The sequence below is a fragment of the Scyliorhinus torazame genome, chromosome 10 (genome assembly GCF_047496885.1).
Source record: "Scyliorhinus torazame isolate Kashiwa2021f chromosome 10, sScyTor2.1, whole genome shotgun sequence".
Taxonomy (NCBI): Eukaryota; Metazoa; Chordata; class Chondrichthyes; order Carcharhiniformes; family Scyliorhinidae; genus Scyliorhinus; species Scyliorhinus torazame.
The window spans coordinates 243,370,351-243,387,431 of record NC_092716.1 but is presented as its reverse complement, the minus strand read 5'-3'; the positions used below and the strand labels follow the sequence as shown (position 1 = coordinate 243,387,431).

General features: G+C 51.9%; 1 protein-coding gene across 5 annotated transcripts in view; it reads right to left on the bottom strand.

Moving 5' to 3' along the window:
• Positions 1 to 14,558, bottom strand: part of lrp4 (low density lipoprotein receptor-related protein 4) — a 495,226-nt gene extending 480,668 nt beyond the window's left edge. For all 5 annotated transcript variants that reach the window (XM_072466626.1, XM_072466628.1, XM_072466627.1 and 2 more), the window contains exon 1: positions 14,240 to 14,558. In XM_072466626.1, coding sequence (XP_072322727.1) covers positions 14,240 to 14,300 — 61 coding nt within the window. In that variant the 5' untranslated portion in view covers positions 14,301 to 14,558. The remainder of the gene's footprint in view (positions 1 to 14,239) is intronic.
• Positions 14,559 to 17,081: the final 2,523 nt, after the last annotated feature.

Below are 17,081 nucleotides of genomic sequence, written 5' to 3'. Positions count from 1 at the left end.
AACAGACTCACTGCACCAGCTGGTCCCAGTTACCAACTGGACTCACTGCACCAGCTGGTCCCAGTTACCAACAGACTCACTGCACCAGCTGGTCCCAGTTACCAACAGGACTCGCTGCACCGACTGGTCCCAGTTACCAACAGACTCACTGCACCAGCTGGTCCCAGTTACCAACAGGACTCGCTGCACCAACTGGTCCCAGTTACCAACAGACTCACTGCACCAGCTGGTCCCAGTTACCAACAGGACTCACTGCACCAGCTGGTCCCAGTTACCAACAGACTCACTGCACCAACTGGTCCCAGTTACCAACAGACTCACTGCACCAGCTGGTCCCAGTTACCAACAGACTCACTGCACAAGCTGGTCCCAGTTATCAACAGGACTCGCTGCACCAGCTGGTCCCAGTTACCAACAGGATTCGCTGCACCAGCTGGTAACAGTTACCAACAGGACTCACTGCACCAGCTGGTCCCAGTTACCAACAGGACTCGCTGCACAAGCTGGTCCCAGTTATCAACAGGACTCGCTGCACCAGCTGGTAACAGTTACCAACAGGACTCACTGCACCAGCTGGTCCCAGTTACCAACAGGACTCGCTGCACCAGCTGGTCCCAGTTACCAACAGGATTCGCTGCACCAGCTGGTAACAGTTACCAACAGGACTCACTGCACCAACTGGTCCCAGTTACCAACAGGACTCGCTGCACCAGCTGGTCCCAGTTACCAACAGGACTCACTGCACCAGCTGGTCCCAGTTACCAACAGGACTCGCTGCACCAGCTGGTCCCAGTTACCAACAGGACTCACTGCACCAGCTCGTCCCAGTTGCCAACAGGACTCGCTGCACCAACTGGTCCCAGTTACCAACAGGACTCACTGCACCAGCTGGTCCCAGTTACCAACAGGTTTCACTGCACCAGCTGGTCCCAGTTACCAACAGGACTCACTCCACCAGCTGGTCCCAGTTACCAACAGACTCACTGCACCAGCTGGTCCCAGTTACCAACAGGACTCACTGCACCAGCTTGTTCCAGTTACCAACAGGATTCGCTGCACTAGCTGGTCCCAGTTACCAACAGGACTCGCTGCACCAGCTGGTCCCAATTACCAACAGGACTCGCTGCACCAGCTGGTCCCAATTACCAACAGGACTCGCTGCACCAGCTGGTCCCAGTTACCAACAGGACTCACTGCACCAGCTGGTCCCAGTTACCAACAGGACTCGCTGCACCAGCTGGTCCCAGTTACCAACAGGACTCACTGCACCAGCTGGTCCCAGTTACCAACAGGACTCGCTGCACCAACTGGTCCCAGTTACCAACAGGACTCGCTGCACCAGCTGGTCCCAATTACCAACAGGACTCGCTGCACCAGCTGGTCCCAATTACCAACAGGACTCACTGCACCAACTGGTCCCAATTACCAACAGGACTCGCTGCACCAGCTGGTCCAAATTACCAACAGGACTCACTGCACCAGCTGGTCCCAGTTACCAACAGGACTCACTGCACCAACTGGTCCCAATTACCAACAGGACTCGCTGCACCAGCTGGTCCCAGTTACCAACAGGACTCACTGCACCAACTGGTCCAAATTACCAACAGGACTCGCTGCACCAACTGGTCCCAGTTTCCAACAGGATTTGCTGCACCAGCTGGTCCCAATTACCAACAGGACTCACTGCACCAGCTGGTCCCAGTTACCAACAGGACCCGCTGCACCAACTGGTCCCAGTTACCAACAGGACTCGCTGCACCAGCTGGTCCCAATTACCAACGGGACTCACTGCACCAACTGGTCCCAATTACCAACAGGACTCACTGCACCAGCTGGTCCCAGTTATCAACAGGACCCGCTGCACCAGCTGGTCCCAGTTACCAACAGGACCCGCTGCACCAGCTGGTCCCAATTACTAACAGGACTCGCTGCACCAGCTGGTCCCAGTTACCAACAGGACTCGCTGCACCAGCTGGTCCCAGTTACCAACAGGACTCACTGCACCAGCTGGTCCCAGTTACCAACAGGACTCGCTGCACCAGTTGGTCCCAGTTACCAACAGGACTCACTGCACCAGCTGGTCCCAGTTACCAACAGGACTCGCTGCACCAGCTGGTCCCAGTTACCAACAGGACTCGCTGCACCAACTGGTCCAAATTACCAACAGGACTCGCTGCACCAGCTGGTCCCAGTTACCGACAGGACTCACTGCACCAGCTGGTCCCAGTTACCAACAGGACTCGCTGCACCAACTGGTCCAAATTACCAACAGGACTCGCTGCACCAGTTGGTCCCAGTTACCAACAGGACTCGCTGCACCAGCTGGTCCCAGTTACCGACAGGACTCGCTGCACCAATTAGCCCCAGTTACCACCAGGACTCACTGCACCAGCTGGTCCCAGTTATCAACAGGACTCACTGCACCAGCTGGTCCCAGTTACCAACAGGACTCGCTGCACCAACTGGTCCCAGTTTCCAACAGGATTTGCTGCACCAGCTGGTCCCAGTTACCAACAGGACTCGCTGCACCAACTGGTCCCAGTTACCAACAGGAATCGCTGCACCAGCTGGTCCCAGTTACCAACAGGATTCGCTGCACCAGCTGGTCCCAGTTACCAACAGGACTCACTGCACCAACTGGTCCCAGTTACCAACAGGATTCGCTGCACCAGCTGGTCCCAGTTACCAACAGGACTCGCTGCACCAGCTGGTCCCAGTTACCAACAGGACCCGCTGCACCAACTGGTCCCAGTTACCAACAGGACTCACTGCACCAACTGGTCCCAATTACCAACGGGACTCACTGCACCAACTGGTCCCAATTACCAACAGGACTCACTGCACCAGATGGTCCCAGTTACCAACAGGACTCGCTGCACCAGCTGGTCCCAGTTATCAACAGGACTCGCTGCACCAGCTGGTCCCAGTTACCAACAGGACCCGCTGCACCAGCTGGTCCCAATTACCAGCAGGACTCGCTGCACCAGCTGGTCCCAGTTACCAACAGGACTCGCTGCACCAGCTGGTCCCAGTTACCAACAGGACTCACTGCACCAGCTGGTCCCAGTTACCAACAGGACTCGCTGCACCAGTTGGTCCCAGTTACCAACAGGACTCACTGCACCAGCTGGTCCCAGTTACCAACAGGACTCGCTGCACCAGCTGGTCCCAGTTACCAACAGGACTCGCTGCACCAACTGGTCCAAATTACCAACAGGACTCGCTGCACCAGCTGGTCCCAGTTACCAACAGGACTCGCTGCACCAGCTGGTCCCAGTTACCGACAGGACTCGCTGCACCAATTAGCCCCAGTTACCACCAGGACTCACTGCACCAGCTGGTCCCAGTTATCAACAGGACTCACTGCACCAGCTGGTCCCAGTTACCAACAGGACTCGCTGCACCAACTGGTCCCAGTTACCAACAGGATTTGCTGCACCAGCTGGTCCCAATTACCAACGGGACTCACTGCACCAGCTGGTCCCAGTTATCAACAGGACTCGCTGCACCAGCTGGTCCCAGTTACCAACAGGACTCGCTGCACCAGCTGGTCCCAGTTACCAACAGGACTCGCTGCACCAGCTGGTCCCAGTTATCAACAGGACTCGCTGCACCAGCTGGTCCCAGTTACCAACAGGACTCGCTGCACCAGCTGGTCCCAGTTACCAACAGGAATCGCTGCACCAGCTGGTCCCAGTTACCAACAGGATTCGCTGCACCAGCTGGTCCCAGTTACCAACAGGACTCACTGCACCAACTGGTCCCAGTTACCAACAGGATTCGCTGCACCAGCTGGTCCCAGTTACCAACAGGACTCGCTGCACCAGCTGGTCCCAGTTACCAACAGGAATCGCTGCACCAGCTGGTCCCAGTTACCAACAGGATTCGCTGCACCAGCTGGTCCCAGTTACCAACAGGACTCGCTGCACCAGCTGGTCCCAGTTACCAACAGGACTCGCTGCACCAGCTGGTCCCAGTTACCAACAGGACTCACTGCACCAGCTGGTCCCAGTTACCAACAGGACAAGCTGCACCAGCTGGTCCCAGTTACCAGCAGGGCTCACTGCAACAGCTGGTCCCCGTTTCCAACAGGACTCACTGCACCAGCTGGTCCCAGTTACCAACAGGACTCGCTGCATCAGCTGGTCCCAGTTACCAACAGGACTCACTGCACCAGCTGGTCCCAGTTACCAACAGGACAAGCTGCACCAGCTGGTCCCAGTTACCAGCAGGGCTCACTGCACCAACTGGTCCCAGTTACCAACAGGACTCACTGCACCAACTGGTCCCAATTACCAACAGGACTCACTGCAACAGCTGGTCCCAGTTACCAACAGGACTCGCTGCACCAGCTGGTCCCAGTTACCAACAGGACTCGCTGCACCAGCTGGTCCCAATTACCAACAGGACTCGCTGCACCAGCTGGTCCCAATTACCAACAGGACTCGCTGCACCAACTTGTCCCAATTACCAACAGGACTCGCTGCACCAGCTGGTCCCAATTACCAACAGGACTCGCTGCACCAGCTGGTCCCAATTACCAACAGGACTCGCTGCACCAGCTGGTCCCAGTTACCAACAGGACTCGCTGCACCAGCTGGTCCCAGTTACCAACAGATTCACTGCACCAGCTGGTCCCATTTAACAACAGGACTCGCTGCACCAACTGGTTCCAGTTACCAACAGGACTCGTTGCACCAACTGGTCCAAATTACCAACAGGACTCGCTGCACCAGCTGGTCCCAGTTACCGACAGGACTCGCTGCACCAACTGGTCCCATTTAACAACAGGACTCGCTGCACCAACTGGTCCCAGTTACCAACAGGACTCGCTGCACCAACTGGTCCAAATTACCAACAGGACTCGCTGCACCAGCTGGTCCCAGTTACCGACAGGACTCGCTGCACCAGCTGGTCCCATTTAACAACAGGACTCGCTGCACCAACTGGTCCCAGTTACCAACAAACACACGGCACCAGCTGGTCCCAGTTACCAACAGGACTCGTTGCACCAGCTGGTCCCATTTAACAACAGGACTCGCTGCACCAGCTGGTCCCAGTTACCAACAGGACTCGCTGCACCAACTGGTCCCAATTAACAACAGGACTCGCTGCACCAGCTGGTCCCAGTTACCAGCAGGGCTCACTGCACCAGCTGGTCCCAGTTACCAACAGGACTCGCTGCACCAACTGGTCCCATTTAACAACAGCACTCGCTGCACCAACTGGTCCAAATTACCATCAGGACTCACTGCACCAACTGGTCCCAGTTACCAACAGGACTCGCTGCACCAACTGGTCCCAGTTACCAACAAACACACGGCACCAGCTGGTCCCAGTTACCAACAGGACTCGTTGCACCAGCTGGTCCCATTTAACAACAGGACTCGCTGCACCAGCTGGTCCCAGTTACCAACAGGACTCGCTGCACCAACTGGTCCCAATTAACAACAGGACTCGCTGCACCAGCTGGTCCCAGTTACCAGCAGGGCTCACTGCACCAGCTGGTCCCAGTTACCAACAGGACTCGCTGCACCAACTGGTCCCAATTACCAACAGGACTCGCTGCACCAGCTGGTCCCAGTTACCAACAGGACTCGCTGCACCAGCTGGTCCCAGTTACCAACAGGACTCGCTGCACCAACTGGTCCCAGTTACCAACAGACTCACTGCACCAGCTGGTCCCAATTACCAACAGGATTCGCTGCACCAGCTGGTCCCAATTACCAACAGGACTCGCTGCACCAGCTGGTCCCAGTTATCAACAGGACTCGCTGCACCAGCTGGTCCCAGTTATCAACAGGACTCACTGCACCAGCTGGTCCCAGTTATCAACAGGACTCGCTGCACCAGCTGGTCCCAGTTATCAACAGGACTCACTGCACCAGCTGGTCCCAGTTACCAACAGAGTCACTGCACCAGCTGGTCCCAATTACCAACAGGATTCGCTGCACCACCTGGTTCCAGTTACCAACAGGACTCGCTGCACCAGCTGGTCCCAGTTATCAACAGGACTCACTGCACCAACTGGTCCCAGTTACCAACAGGACTCACTGCACCAGCTGGTCCCAGTTACCAACAGGACTCGCTGCACCAACTGGTCCAAATTACCAACAGGACTCGCTGCACCAGCTGGTCCCAGTTACCAACAGGACTCGCTGCACCAACTGGTCCAAATTACCAACAGGACTCGCTGCACCACCTGGTTCCAGTTACCAACAGGACTCGCTGCACCAGCTGGTCCCAGTTATCAACAGGACTCACTGCACCAACTGGTCCCAGTTACCAACAGGACTCGCTGCACCAGCTGGTCCCAGTTACCAACAGGACTCACTGCACCAACTGGTCCCAGTTTCCAACAGGATTTGCTGCACCAGCTGGTCCCAGTTACCAACAGGACTCGCTGCACCAGATGGTCCCAATTACCAACAGGACTCACTGCACCAGCTGGTCTCAGTAACTAGCAGGACCCGCTGCACAAGCTCGTCCCAGTTACCAACAGGACTCGCTGCACCAGCTGGTCCCAGTTACCAACAGGACTCGCTGCACCAGCTGGTCCCAGTTACCAACAGGACTCGCTGCACCAGCTGGTCCCAGTTACCAACAGGACTCGCTGCACCAGCTGGTCCCAGTTACCAACAGGACTCACTGCACCAGCTGGTCCCAGTTACCAACAGGACAAGCTGCACCAGCTGGTCCCAGTTACCAGCAGGGCTCACTGCAACAGCTGGTCCCCGTTTCCAACAGGACTCACTGCACCAGCTGGTCCCAGTTACCAACAGGACTCGCTGCACCAGCTGGTCCCAGTTTCCAACAGGATTTGCTGCACCAGCTGGTCCCAGTTACCAACTGGACTCGCTGCACCAGCTGGTCCCAGTTACCAACAGGACTCGCTGCACCAACTGGTCCCAGTTACCAACAGGACTCGCTGCACCAGCTGGTCCCAGTTACCAACAGGACTCACTGCACCAGCTGGTCCCAGTTACCAACAGGACAAGCTGCACCAGCTGGTCCCAGTTACCAGCAGGGCTCACTGCAACAGCTGGTCCCCGTTTCCAACAGGACTCACTGCACCAGCTGGTCCCAGTTACCAACAGGACTCGCTGCACCAGCTGGTCCCAGTTTCCAACAGGATTTGCTGCACCAGCTGGTCCCAGTTACCAACTGGACTCGCTGCACCAACTGGTCCCAGTTACCAACAGGACTCGCTGCACCAGCTGGTCCCAGTTACCAACAGGGCTCACTGCAACAGCTGGTCCCCGTTTCCAACAGGACTCACTGCACCAGCTGGTCCCAGTTACCAACAGGACTCGCTGCACCAGCTGGTCCCAGTTTCCAACAGGATTTGCTGCACCAGCTGGTCCCAGTTACCAACTGGACTCGCTGCACCAACTGGTCCCAGTTACCAACAGGACTCACTGCACCAGCTGGTCCCAGTTACCAACAGGACTCGCTGCACCAGCTGGTCCCAGTTTCCAACAGGATTTGCTGCACCAGCTGGTCCCAGTTACCAACAGGACTCGCTGCACCAGCTGGTCCCAGTTACCAACAGGATTCGCTGCACCAACTGGTCCCAGTTACCAACAGGACTCGCTGCACCAACTGGTCCCAGTTACCAACAGGACTCGCTGCACCAGCTGGTCCCAGTTACCAACAGGACTCGCTGCACCAGCTGGTCCCAGTTACCAGCAAGCCTTGCTGCACCAATTAGCCCCAGTTACCACCAGGACTCACTGCACCAATTAGCCCCAGTTACCAACAGGACTCGCTGCACCAGCTGGTCCCAGTTACCAACAGGACTCGCTGCACCAGCAGGTCCCAGTTACCAACAGGACTCGCTGCTTCAGCTGGTCCCAGTTACCAACAGGACTCGCTGCACCAACTGGTCCCAGTTATCAACAGGACTCGCTGCATCAGTTGGTCCCAGGACTTCTCTTCTTCCTCTTCTGGGTCTTTTCCTTGCATGCAGCACTCCACAGTCACAAGTGCATCCGTCAACATACTTCCAGAGCCCACCTTTGCACTTTTAGAGTCAAACAGTGAGAGATGCAAAACGGCAGATACGATTAGCCTTCCTCCTGATGATACCTTCCGTTTCTCCCAGTGGCAGGGTCATAACCGGGAGTCCGACATGTGTGGAATCCCGAGTACAAATGCACTTTCTACACTTGGCATCGCAACATAATTACACTCATCCCTCACTAATTCAGAGAGCTAGGAGCTCATATTCTTAGATGATGATTTCTCTGTCACGAATATCTACAAAATGATCAAAAATTACGGATCAGGCAGTTTTTCTATGTCGTGTGTGTGTGTGAAAGAATTCCGAGAGAACTTTCCCCTGCACTCAATCCAGGAGTATTTTGGAATACAATGTGGTCAAGTGTGACGCTATCCACTTTAGCAGGGAAAGTAATAAAAAAAAGTAGAATATGTTTTGGATAGTGAGAGTCTGGGAAATGTTTGCATTCAGAGAGAGCCGGCTGACCTTGTACATGGTTCACAGAAAATCAAAATCCAGGCTTCTCCTGCAAGCAATTAGGAAAGAAAATGTCATAATATCGTTTGTCACAAAGGGATTGAAATATAAAAGAGTAAAGAAGCCTTACTGAAATTAACAAGGTCACTTGTGAGGCTACCCCATGAGTACTATCTGCAATTTTGGTCTTGTTATCGTGGAAGGACATAGGTTCATAGATTGGTGCCTGGGTTGAGGGCATTGTCCTCTGCGAAGAGATTAAGTAGACTAGAGCTATACTCCCTGGTGTTTAAAAGAATGAGAAGTGATCTAATAGAAAAACATAAAATTCTGAAGCAGCTTGACAGAGTAGAAGTAGAGAAAATGTGTCCCCCTAACTGGGTAATCTGGAACACAGACTTCAGAATAAGGATTTGGCCATTTAGGGTTGGCAAGAAGAGACATTTCTTCAAGTGAAGGGTCATTAATCTTTGGGATTTTCTGCCCCAGAGAGGTGTAGATGCTCAGTCACTGAGTATATTCAGGGCGTTGGTGATAGATTTTGGGGTACTAATGGAATCAAGGAATCCAGGACAGAACGGGTAGGCGGAGATCAGCCATGATTTTATTGAGCGATGCAAGCAAGCTCGAAGGGTCTACTCCCACTCCCATTTCGACAAGATTGTCCACAATGCTGAAAACATACTGACATCCTTAATTTTGTAATAACAAAGATTCAGTCAGGATGCAAATCATGGAATCTAGTCAGAGAGCAATTTAGCAAAATGATAATGTGATGACTCCAAGGCCCCCAAGCTAACTCAAGTAAACCATAGCAGCAGCAGCTGTTGTGTTAATTTAGTGAGACAGGGAAAATTTTACCGAGTAAAAGTGCTGCACTATATAAATCTGCTTTAGCATGGTGCTCACATTTTCTCTCCCATTTTCCCCTCATGTTGGCTCTCCTGGGAGCTGTATCTCATTCATCCCCTTCCATGGCTGGTATTGGCTCTTTCCGACCTCAGTCAAATGGCCAATTTCCAAGTGGGTGCCAGGACGGTGTCGACAGGGTCATTGAATCAACAGTTAACGCAGGGCATGGCAAACCATATTCTACCCTCATTCAGCCTGCTCTCCACCCGGGTACGTTCGTCACAGGCGTGACTGAATATCAAATCAGAGCCCAAACCTTGACTTTCCCTAGTCTAGTGTCAGTGGTGCCCATTCTAATGTTACCACTGACACCTAGGCGGAAATCGTTTCGCTCACAAGAAATATTGTTGCTTATTTTGGGCGGCGTGGTTGCACAGTGGCTAGCACTGCTGCCTCACAGCACCAGGGACCCGGTTCAATTCCAGCCTTGGCTGACTGTGTCTGTTTGTACGCTCTTGCTGTGTCTGCGTGGGTTTCCTCCGGGTGCTCCAATTTCCTCCCACAGTCCAAAGATGTGCATGTTAGGTAGATTGGCCATGCTAAATTGCTCCTTAGTGTCCAAGAAGGTTATGTGGGTTTATTGGTTACGGAGATAGGGTGGGGGTGTGGGCCTAGGTAAGGTGCTCTTTCAGAGGGTTGATGCAGACTGATGGGCCGAATAGCCTCCTTCTGCACTGCAGGGATTCTATGATAATTCCATCCACTCTTCGCCCTTGAAACCTACTTGTCGGCAGAACATGTGGAAAACATTTTAGGGCTCCAGCAAATTCTGTGGTGAATAGCATTTCTCTAAAAATCAGAAACCCATCTATTTATTTCCATCACTCATTCTGATGTATCGTTTGATCCACTCATACTAATGTTTCTGAATTGAATGCAAGAATCCATGGACTCCTTCCCTGTCCAGGGTCACTGCATAGCTGTTGGGTGGTGTTATCACTCACCTGGACAGACTCAGTGAACCACCAGAAAGAAGCCCTGTTATCATCTGTTTCATGAAGTTAAGACAAGGGGCGCAACAACAAAACACTCTTCTGCAGACTGCACCGCCTGTTCTCCAAGGTCGACCTGACCAGGGGTTACAAAAAAAGGCGAATTCCGCAGCGTCCTAACACCCACAGGTCACAAACTCCAATCCCACAAATTAAGTTGCCTCCTGTATAAACGACAGGATCTACACTGAACCCCGAGGTATGGACACCCCCCGCGACCTGACACTTCTGATGATCTGGGGACAATTAGCCATAACTTTAATATGACATTTAAACCTCCTGTGAAACTGTAAGTGGAAATAGCTGTGCAATGTGCCATGTGAAAATGAAATGAAATGAAAATCGCTTATTGTCACAAGTAGGCTTCAAATGAAGTTACTGTGAAAAGCCCCTAGTCGCCACATTCCCACGCCTGTTCGGGGAGGCTGGTACGGGAATTGAACCGTGCTGCTGGCCTGCGTTGGTCTGCTTTCAATGCCAGCGATTTAGCCCTGTGCTAAACCAGCTCATGTAAACGAATTATATATGTGTGCGTACATTACAGGCGTATATCTTATCCACAATTTCTAAATCTGTAACATGTATGCACACACACACACATATATGGATTTTAAACACGCAGATATATGGATTTTACACACACACATACATACATGGACTTTACACACACATATATATAGAGATATCTAGAATCCTACATTGATCTATTCTAGATCACACAATCTAATATATCACTGATATCAGACCTGTAGCTCCCGGCTGGGTGATAGGGCCGGGAATATGCGTTTGCTTCCCGGGATAGACGGTGTTTCAAAGTGAGTTAGTGGAACACAACAGCTGGAGGCTTTACTGCGGGAGGTTGGAAAATCGCAGGGCAGGAATGCTTTACACTGTACTCATATACAGGACGGAGCGGTGCCCACCTCAGAGAGGAATAAGGTTCACCACAACCACCCCCCCCCCCCCGCCCCCCAAAAAACCCTGTTCGCCAGACACGATCTCTTTTAAAATCACTCTCCTCAGTGAAGACGGGTTTTGTGTCAGAGACGTTACCATCCAACAACGTTAAAGCAGCAAAAACTAAACAGTGGGTGGGGAGGGAACAGGATTAAAGAATTGCTGCGGTGAATCAGAAGATCAGCACGAAGTTGGGGAACAAGCCGCATTAAAGGCGGATGGGAATTGCGGGAAGGTTGTGTCTCGCGGAGCTAACGCTGGGAATATTTAACGCCAAGAAACGCTGTGTTAAACCCAGCTCCCAGCGAGCTGAGTTGAGTTTGATGAGCCCCGGGCAGCCCCAGACGAGGGTGGGTTTGTTCTAAAGTTTACATTCAGCAAGCGCCCCCTGTTTTCAGTTCTGCCCCCCCCCCCCCCCCCCGGGATGTCTTCGGGAGATGTGACATTTGCTCCCAGAAGCTTGTCTCAGAGGCAGCAGGTTGGGGGGGGGGGGGGGGGGGGGCATGCAGCGGTGGCATTTCACCCCCAGCTGGGCGGTGTTTACAGATGAAATTTACAAATAGATCCATGTGTCCGCTGAAATCGACCTTGTCATGTCAAAATAAACAAAAACACCCACACACGTTTCACAGGATTGTTACAACATCCAAGGCGGGCCACTCGGCCCATCGTGTCTGCACTGACAATGTGATTGCTGCACATTCCTGAACGAAAGGAGGAATTTCTCATCATCTTTGAGGAGCAGGGGGGGGGGGCTTCTCTGACCGAGACCCCCCCTTCCCCCAGTGGAATTATAAAACTAATGAAGCTGATAGGACACCGACAAGGTGCAGCAGGTAAACTGCTGTCCTGGATTTTTTAAAAAATCTTAACCTCCGAGATTGACTTTTCTGACAACCGATATTAAAAATCGGAACAGTTTCCAACAAGCTGCAGTTTCGCGCGTGGACTGGGCGGGAGGGGGAGAAGGTTAAAAAAAAAAGGGCAAATAAATGTTTCTAAAAGGAAAATAAACATCTGCTTTCCATAGCCCGCTGGTTGCAAAGTGGCACGGGCACTCTTTTATTTCTTGATATTGCAAGTTTCGGCTGCCAAAGTGCGTTTCCCTTTGTCAATGTAGCCACTTTCCAGCAAACATCTCAACTGAGCACTGCCTCCTTGAAACATGTTTCCAGAGGAGCGCGTTCTGTCTTTTACAAGAGTGTGTTTTGGTAATTATAGTGGGAAGACTGATAATTATAGACTCCAGCGGAAATGATCGAGGTCTAATTTCCAACACCCCCCCCCCCTCCCCTCAGACAAAGCAAAGGAATCCAGGAGAAGTTTTCAATGGGAAAAACACAATCCTTTCCCGCATGGCTATTTGTTCTACCTAGAAATGCCGATGGTATGCCAGATAAAACCTTTCTAAAGCTGTCTCTCTCGCTCTCCACCGCCCGCCCCCCCAACCACCACCACTCGTCCTCTGGTGTTAAGTAAGAGCTGCTGTAATTCTTTGTCTACCGGTAGATAAAGACTGAACTGGCGCCTGCATATTTTAATCGCTCTTTGCAAACCCCCAGAGGAGGCAGAAACGCTCCAAGTCTGCCCGCTGCCCCTGGAGAGAGTTTATGGTCTATCTCCCCTCCCCGCTGATCGACCCCAACGGTCCACCCAACCTCCAGCCGCCTGTAGTCATCCCCAACATACTTCACAGAAAAGAGTAACGTTTTCACAAAAGGGGGGCGAGCAGCGATCCGCCCCAGCTGTCAAGTTTATTTTTTGCTGGCTGGCCTTTTTGTTGTTGTTGATGCGACGAGTTCTCCGAGTTGGTCCGCAGGAAGACACCTTTCGCACACACACACACAAAAAGAGAGATGGGGGGTCCGGCTCTCCATTTGCGCCTGCTCCAGCCTGGGGGCTGAGCTGGTTTTTAAATGAAGTACATCAAAACTCTGTTGCAGTGTTCGAACTGGACACATGGTCCCTGCGGAGTAGCAGTTTCCCATTTCAGACTTTACAATGTATTAAAAGTATCCATTTATTCATTATATCAACTGATATTCCCTTCCCTCCTGCAGTTGTAGCTTTGTAGCAAAACATTTTCATTTCATCTTAGCGTGTGTGTGTTTATATGCGGTTGTATATGCAGGGGCGACCCTTCTTTAAAATACACCCCCCCCCCCCCCCCCCACAACCCCCCAATTGTGTTCAGTAAAAGCTGTTTCGCCTGTTTGGCGAGAGAGATCACAAACTCTTCTCATTCCCGACGCATACCAGCCCCTGGTCGCGGCTGCTGTTGCAACATGTAAGGTGTTGAAAAGCTACCGACGGAAGGGACTTTGCTGCCTCGCTGCTTTGGTGGAGAGTGTCTGAATGTACAGCGGCTCCTATCAGAGAGGCACCCCCCACCCCCACAACAACCCCTCTGCACAGCTCCCTGAAAACCCAGCCTTATTTCTGACAAGCGCCCCAGACTCGAAAAGAGCCCTGCTTGCTTCTTTCCCTTGTTGTTGCGCTTTCGAGAAAACAAAGAAATCGACAAAGCGTTTGAAAACTTATCTCGAGCCCCTTTCTTTTTAGCAGTGCAAAGAATGTTGCACTGGCGAATATCAAAGCAACCTTCACCCCCCCCCCCCCCTTCCTTGTGTCTGCCGTTTTCTGTAATAACTCTTGCAAAGTTGAAATCGAGAAAAGTGTTACAAGTGACACTGAGACATTTATCTCCCCCCAAACCACACACGCCGCCTGCCTTTACCGGCAAGTGAGGGGGGACATCACTCCGGCCCTCGTTCCGTCCAGACATCTCATTCATTGTTGTACATCCACTTTGCAAACTCCCCGACCTCTCCCACCCCACCATCAACACAAACTCTGCGGGGATAAACGCTGCCGAGCGCTGAGACGGCATCTCCCTTACCTGGGTTGTAGAGCAGCACGTTGGCAAACAGAAAGCACATCAGCAGCGCAACAGGCTGCATTCTGAGTTTGTCTCCCTCCCGAAGATTTGTTTGGGTTTGGACCAAAACTTTTTAAAATTAATTTTTTCAAAAAGGAACCATTTTTTAAAAAAAAGGTTAAGGGGTGAGCAGACAGGGGAGATGGTCAGATCATGGTTGTCAGCGCCGGGCTGCTGTGACTTCAAGCCTTCCTTCACTGACTTTTGTTTCTCATAAAAGGTAAAAGTTGAGAGGAAAATCCCAGTTGCACATTACAGCAGCAGCGTGTCTGCCCGCTCCGGCTTTGCCAGGATTGCTCCCATGGACCTGATCAAAAGAAACATGGAGTGCACCACTCCAGCCAGGAGGGGGGGAGGAGGGTTAACACACTGTCAGAGAATGGAGCAAGCAGCGGGCGTTACCAGCTCCGAGGCGACGTCGGCTCGATCTCCTGGGGGCGGGAATGGCAAACCCCTCAATTCGCACTCGAATTCATATTCTATGGCGCTTGCAATTCGGCGCCACATTGCAACCCCCCCCCCCCCCTCAAACACTTTTGCTGACTGTCAGAACCTTTCCAATCCTAACCTTGCTTCAGCCCAGTAGCTGAGTACTACAGGAGCAAGCGGTGGTCACAAACTTGGGGCATCTAACACTCACTCAAAGTCTTCTTTCAATACCTGCAAGTTACATTTGAAACCGCTCCATGCATTCATGCACAACGGAATGTTTTTGGTTCCTTCATGGAACGTGGGCGTCGCTGGCAATGTCACCATTTGAAATGAATGAAAATCGCTTATTGTCACAAGTAGGCTTCAAATGAAGTTACTGTGAAAAGCCACTAGTCGCCACATTCCGGCGCCTGTTCGGGGAGGCTGGTACGGGAATTGAACTGTGCTGCTGGCCTGCCTTGGTCTGCTTTAAAAGCCAGCTATTTAGCCCTGTGCTAAACCAGCCCCCCCCCCCCCAATTTGTCGCCCATCCATAGGTGGCACGGTGGCGCAGTGTTTAGGCGCTGCTGCCTCACGGCGCCGAGGACCCGGTTTCGATCCCGGGCCCGGGTCACTCTCCGTGTGGAGTTTGCACATTCTCCTCGTGTCTGCGTGGGTCTCACCCCCACAACCCAAAGATGTTTAGTTGGCACTCTGCTTCACAGGGCCAGGGTTCCAGGTTCGATTCCCAGCTTGCGTCACTGTCTGTGCGGAGTCTGCACGTTCTCCCCGCGTCTGCGTGGGTTTCCTCCGGGTGCTCCGATTTCCTTCCCCAAGTCCCGAAAGACGTGATTTAGGTAATTTGGACATTCTGAATTTTCCCTCTGTGTACCCGAACAGGCGCCAGCATGTGGCGACGAGGGGCTTTTCATGGTAACTTCATTGCAGTGTTAATGTAAACCTACTTGTGACAATAAAAATTATTATTATGTGCAGGGTAGGTGGACTGGCCACGCTAAATTGCCCCTTAATTGGAAATTTAAAAAAAAACATTTGTTGCCCATCCCGAATCACCCTTGAACCGTGTGGTTTGCGAGGCCATTTCAGAGGGCAGTTCAATGTCAACCACGTCTGGAGACACCTGGAGGCCAGACCAGGTAAGGTTAGCCAATTTCCTTCCCAAAAGGGCATTAGCAAACCGGATGTTTTTTTTAACAACAATCTGATAATGGTTTCATGGTCACTATGTCACTCAATTATTAGTTGAATTTAAATTCCACAGCCGTCTTGGTGGGATTTGAACCGGCATCCCCAGAGCATTAAGCGTGGGCCTCTGCATTGCTAGTCCAGTGGCATTACTATGACAACACCATCTATCTCATGAGTTAGCCAATAATAACATAAAACACAACTTTGCGCAAGTGAAGGAGACAGAGCCGGAGTGAGACACATCCAGAGTGGGAATTTGGAACTTGGTAATTTGGTGCAGTGAGGTAATTCGGGCAGAGTGGAAGAAGGTGCTTTTTCCCTACTGTTTTGTTCTCTCTCTTTCTTCTGGTCTGTAACTTTTAATCTGCAGGGAGAGAACCAGAGAGCATCTGAGAACCTGGGAAGGTAAGTGATTTTTATTCATTTTTATTTTTATTACCGTTTCAAATTGTGTGTGTGGGGGGGGGGAACTGAAGTGACATCACAGTAAAGCTGTGACCTGATTGGCTGGTTGGGAATCTACACTAAATTTAAAAATTAAGCATTGTTAAACTAATTAAACATAATTACTTAATTAGAATTTAGAGGGGTATCTAAGCCAGAGATCGGAGAGTACTGTATTTAGCTTTCACATTTACAGTAGAAATCTAGTGCTAGAAAACATATAGTTAACAGCAACTTTAAAAAAAAACATTTTTAAAAGTTAATTTACTAATTAATTTATGTAATGTCAATTAGAAGGGTGCAGTCTGACTGTGAGATGTGGCAAGTCCGGGAGGCTTCCAGCGTCCCGGATAGCTTCATCTGCGGAAAGTGGACCCAACTGGAGCTCCTCACAGACCGCATGGTTCGGTTGGAGCAGCAGTTGGATGCACTTAGGAGCATGCAGGTGGTGGAAAGCGTCATAGATAGCAGTTATGTAAATGTGGTCACACCCAAGGTGCAGGCAGAGAAATGGGTGACCACCAGAAGGGGCAGGCAGTCAGTGCAGGAATCCCCTGTGGTTGTCCCCCTCTCGAACAGGTATACGCCTTCGGATACTGTCGGGGGTGATAGCCTATCAGGGGAAAACAGCAGCAGCCAGAGCAGTGGCACCATGGCTGGCTCTGATGTTCAGCAGGGATGGTCAAAGCGCAGAAGAGCAATAGTCATAGGGGACTCTATAGTCAGGGGCACAGATAGG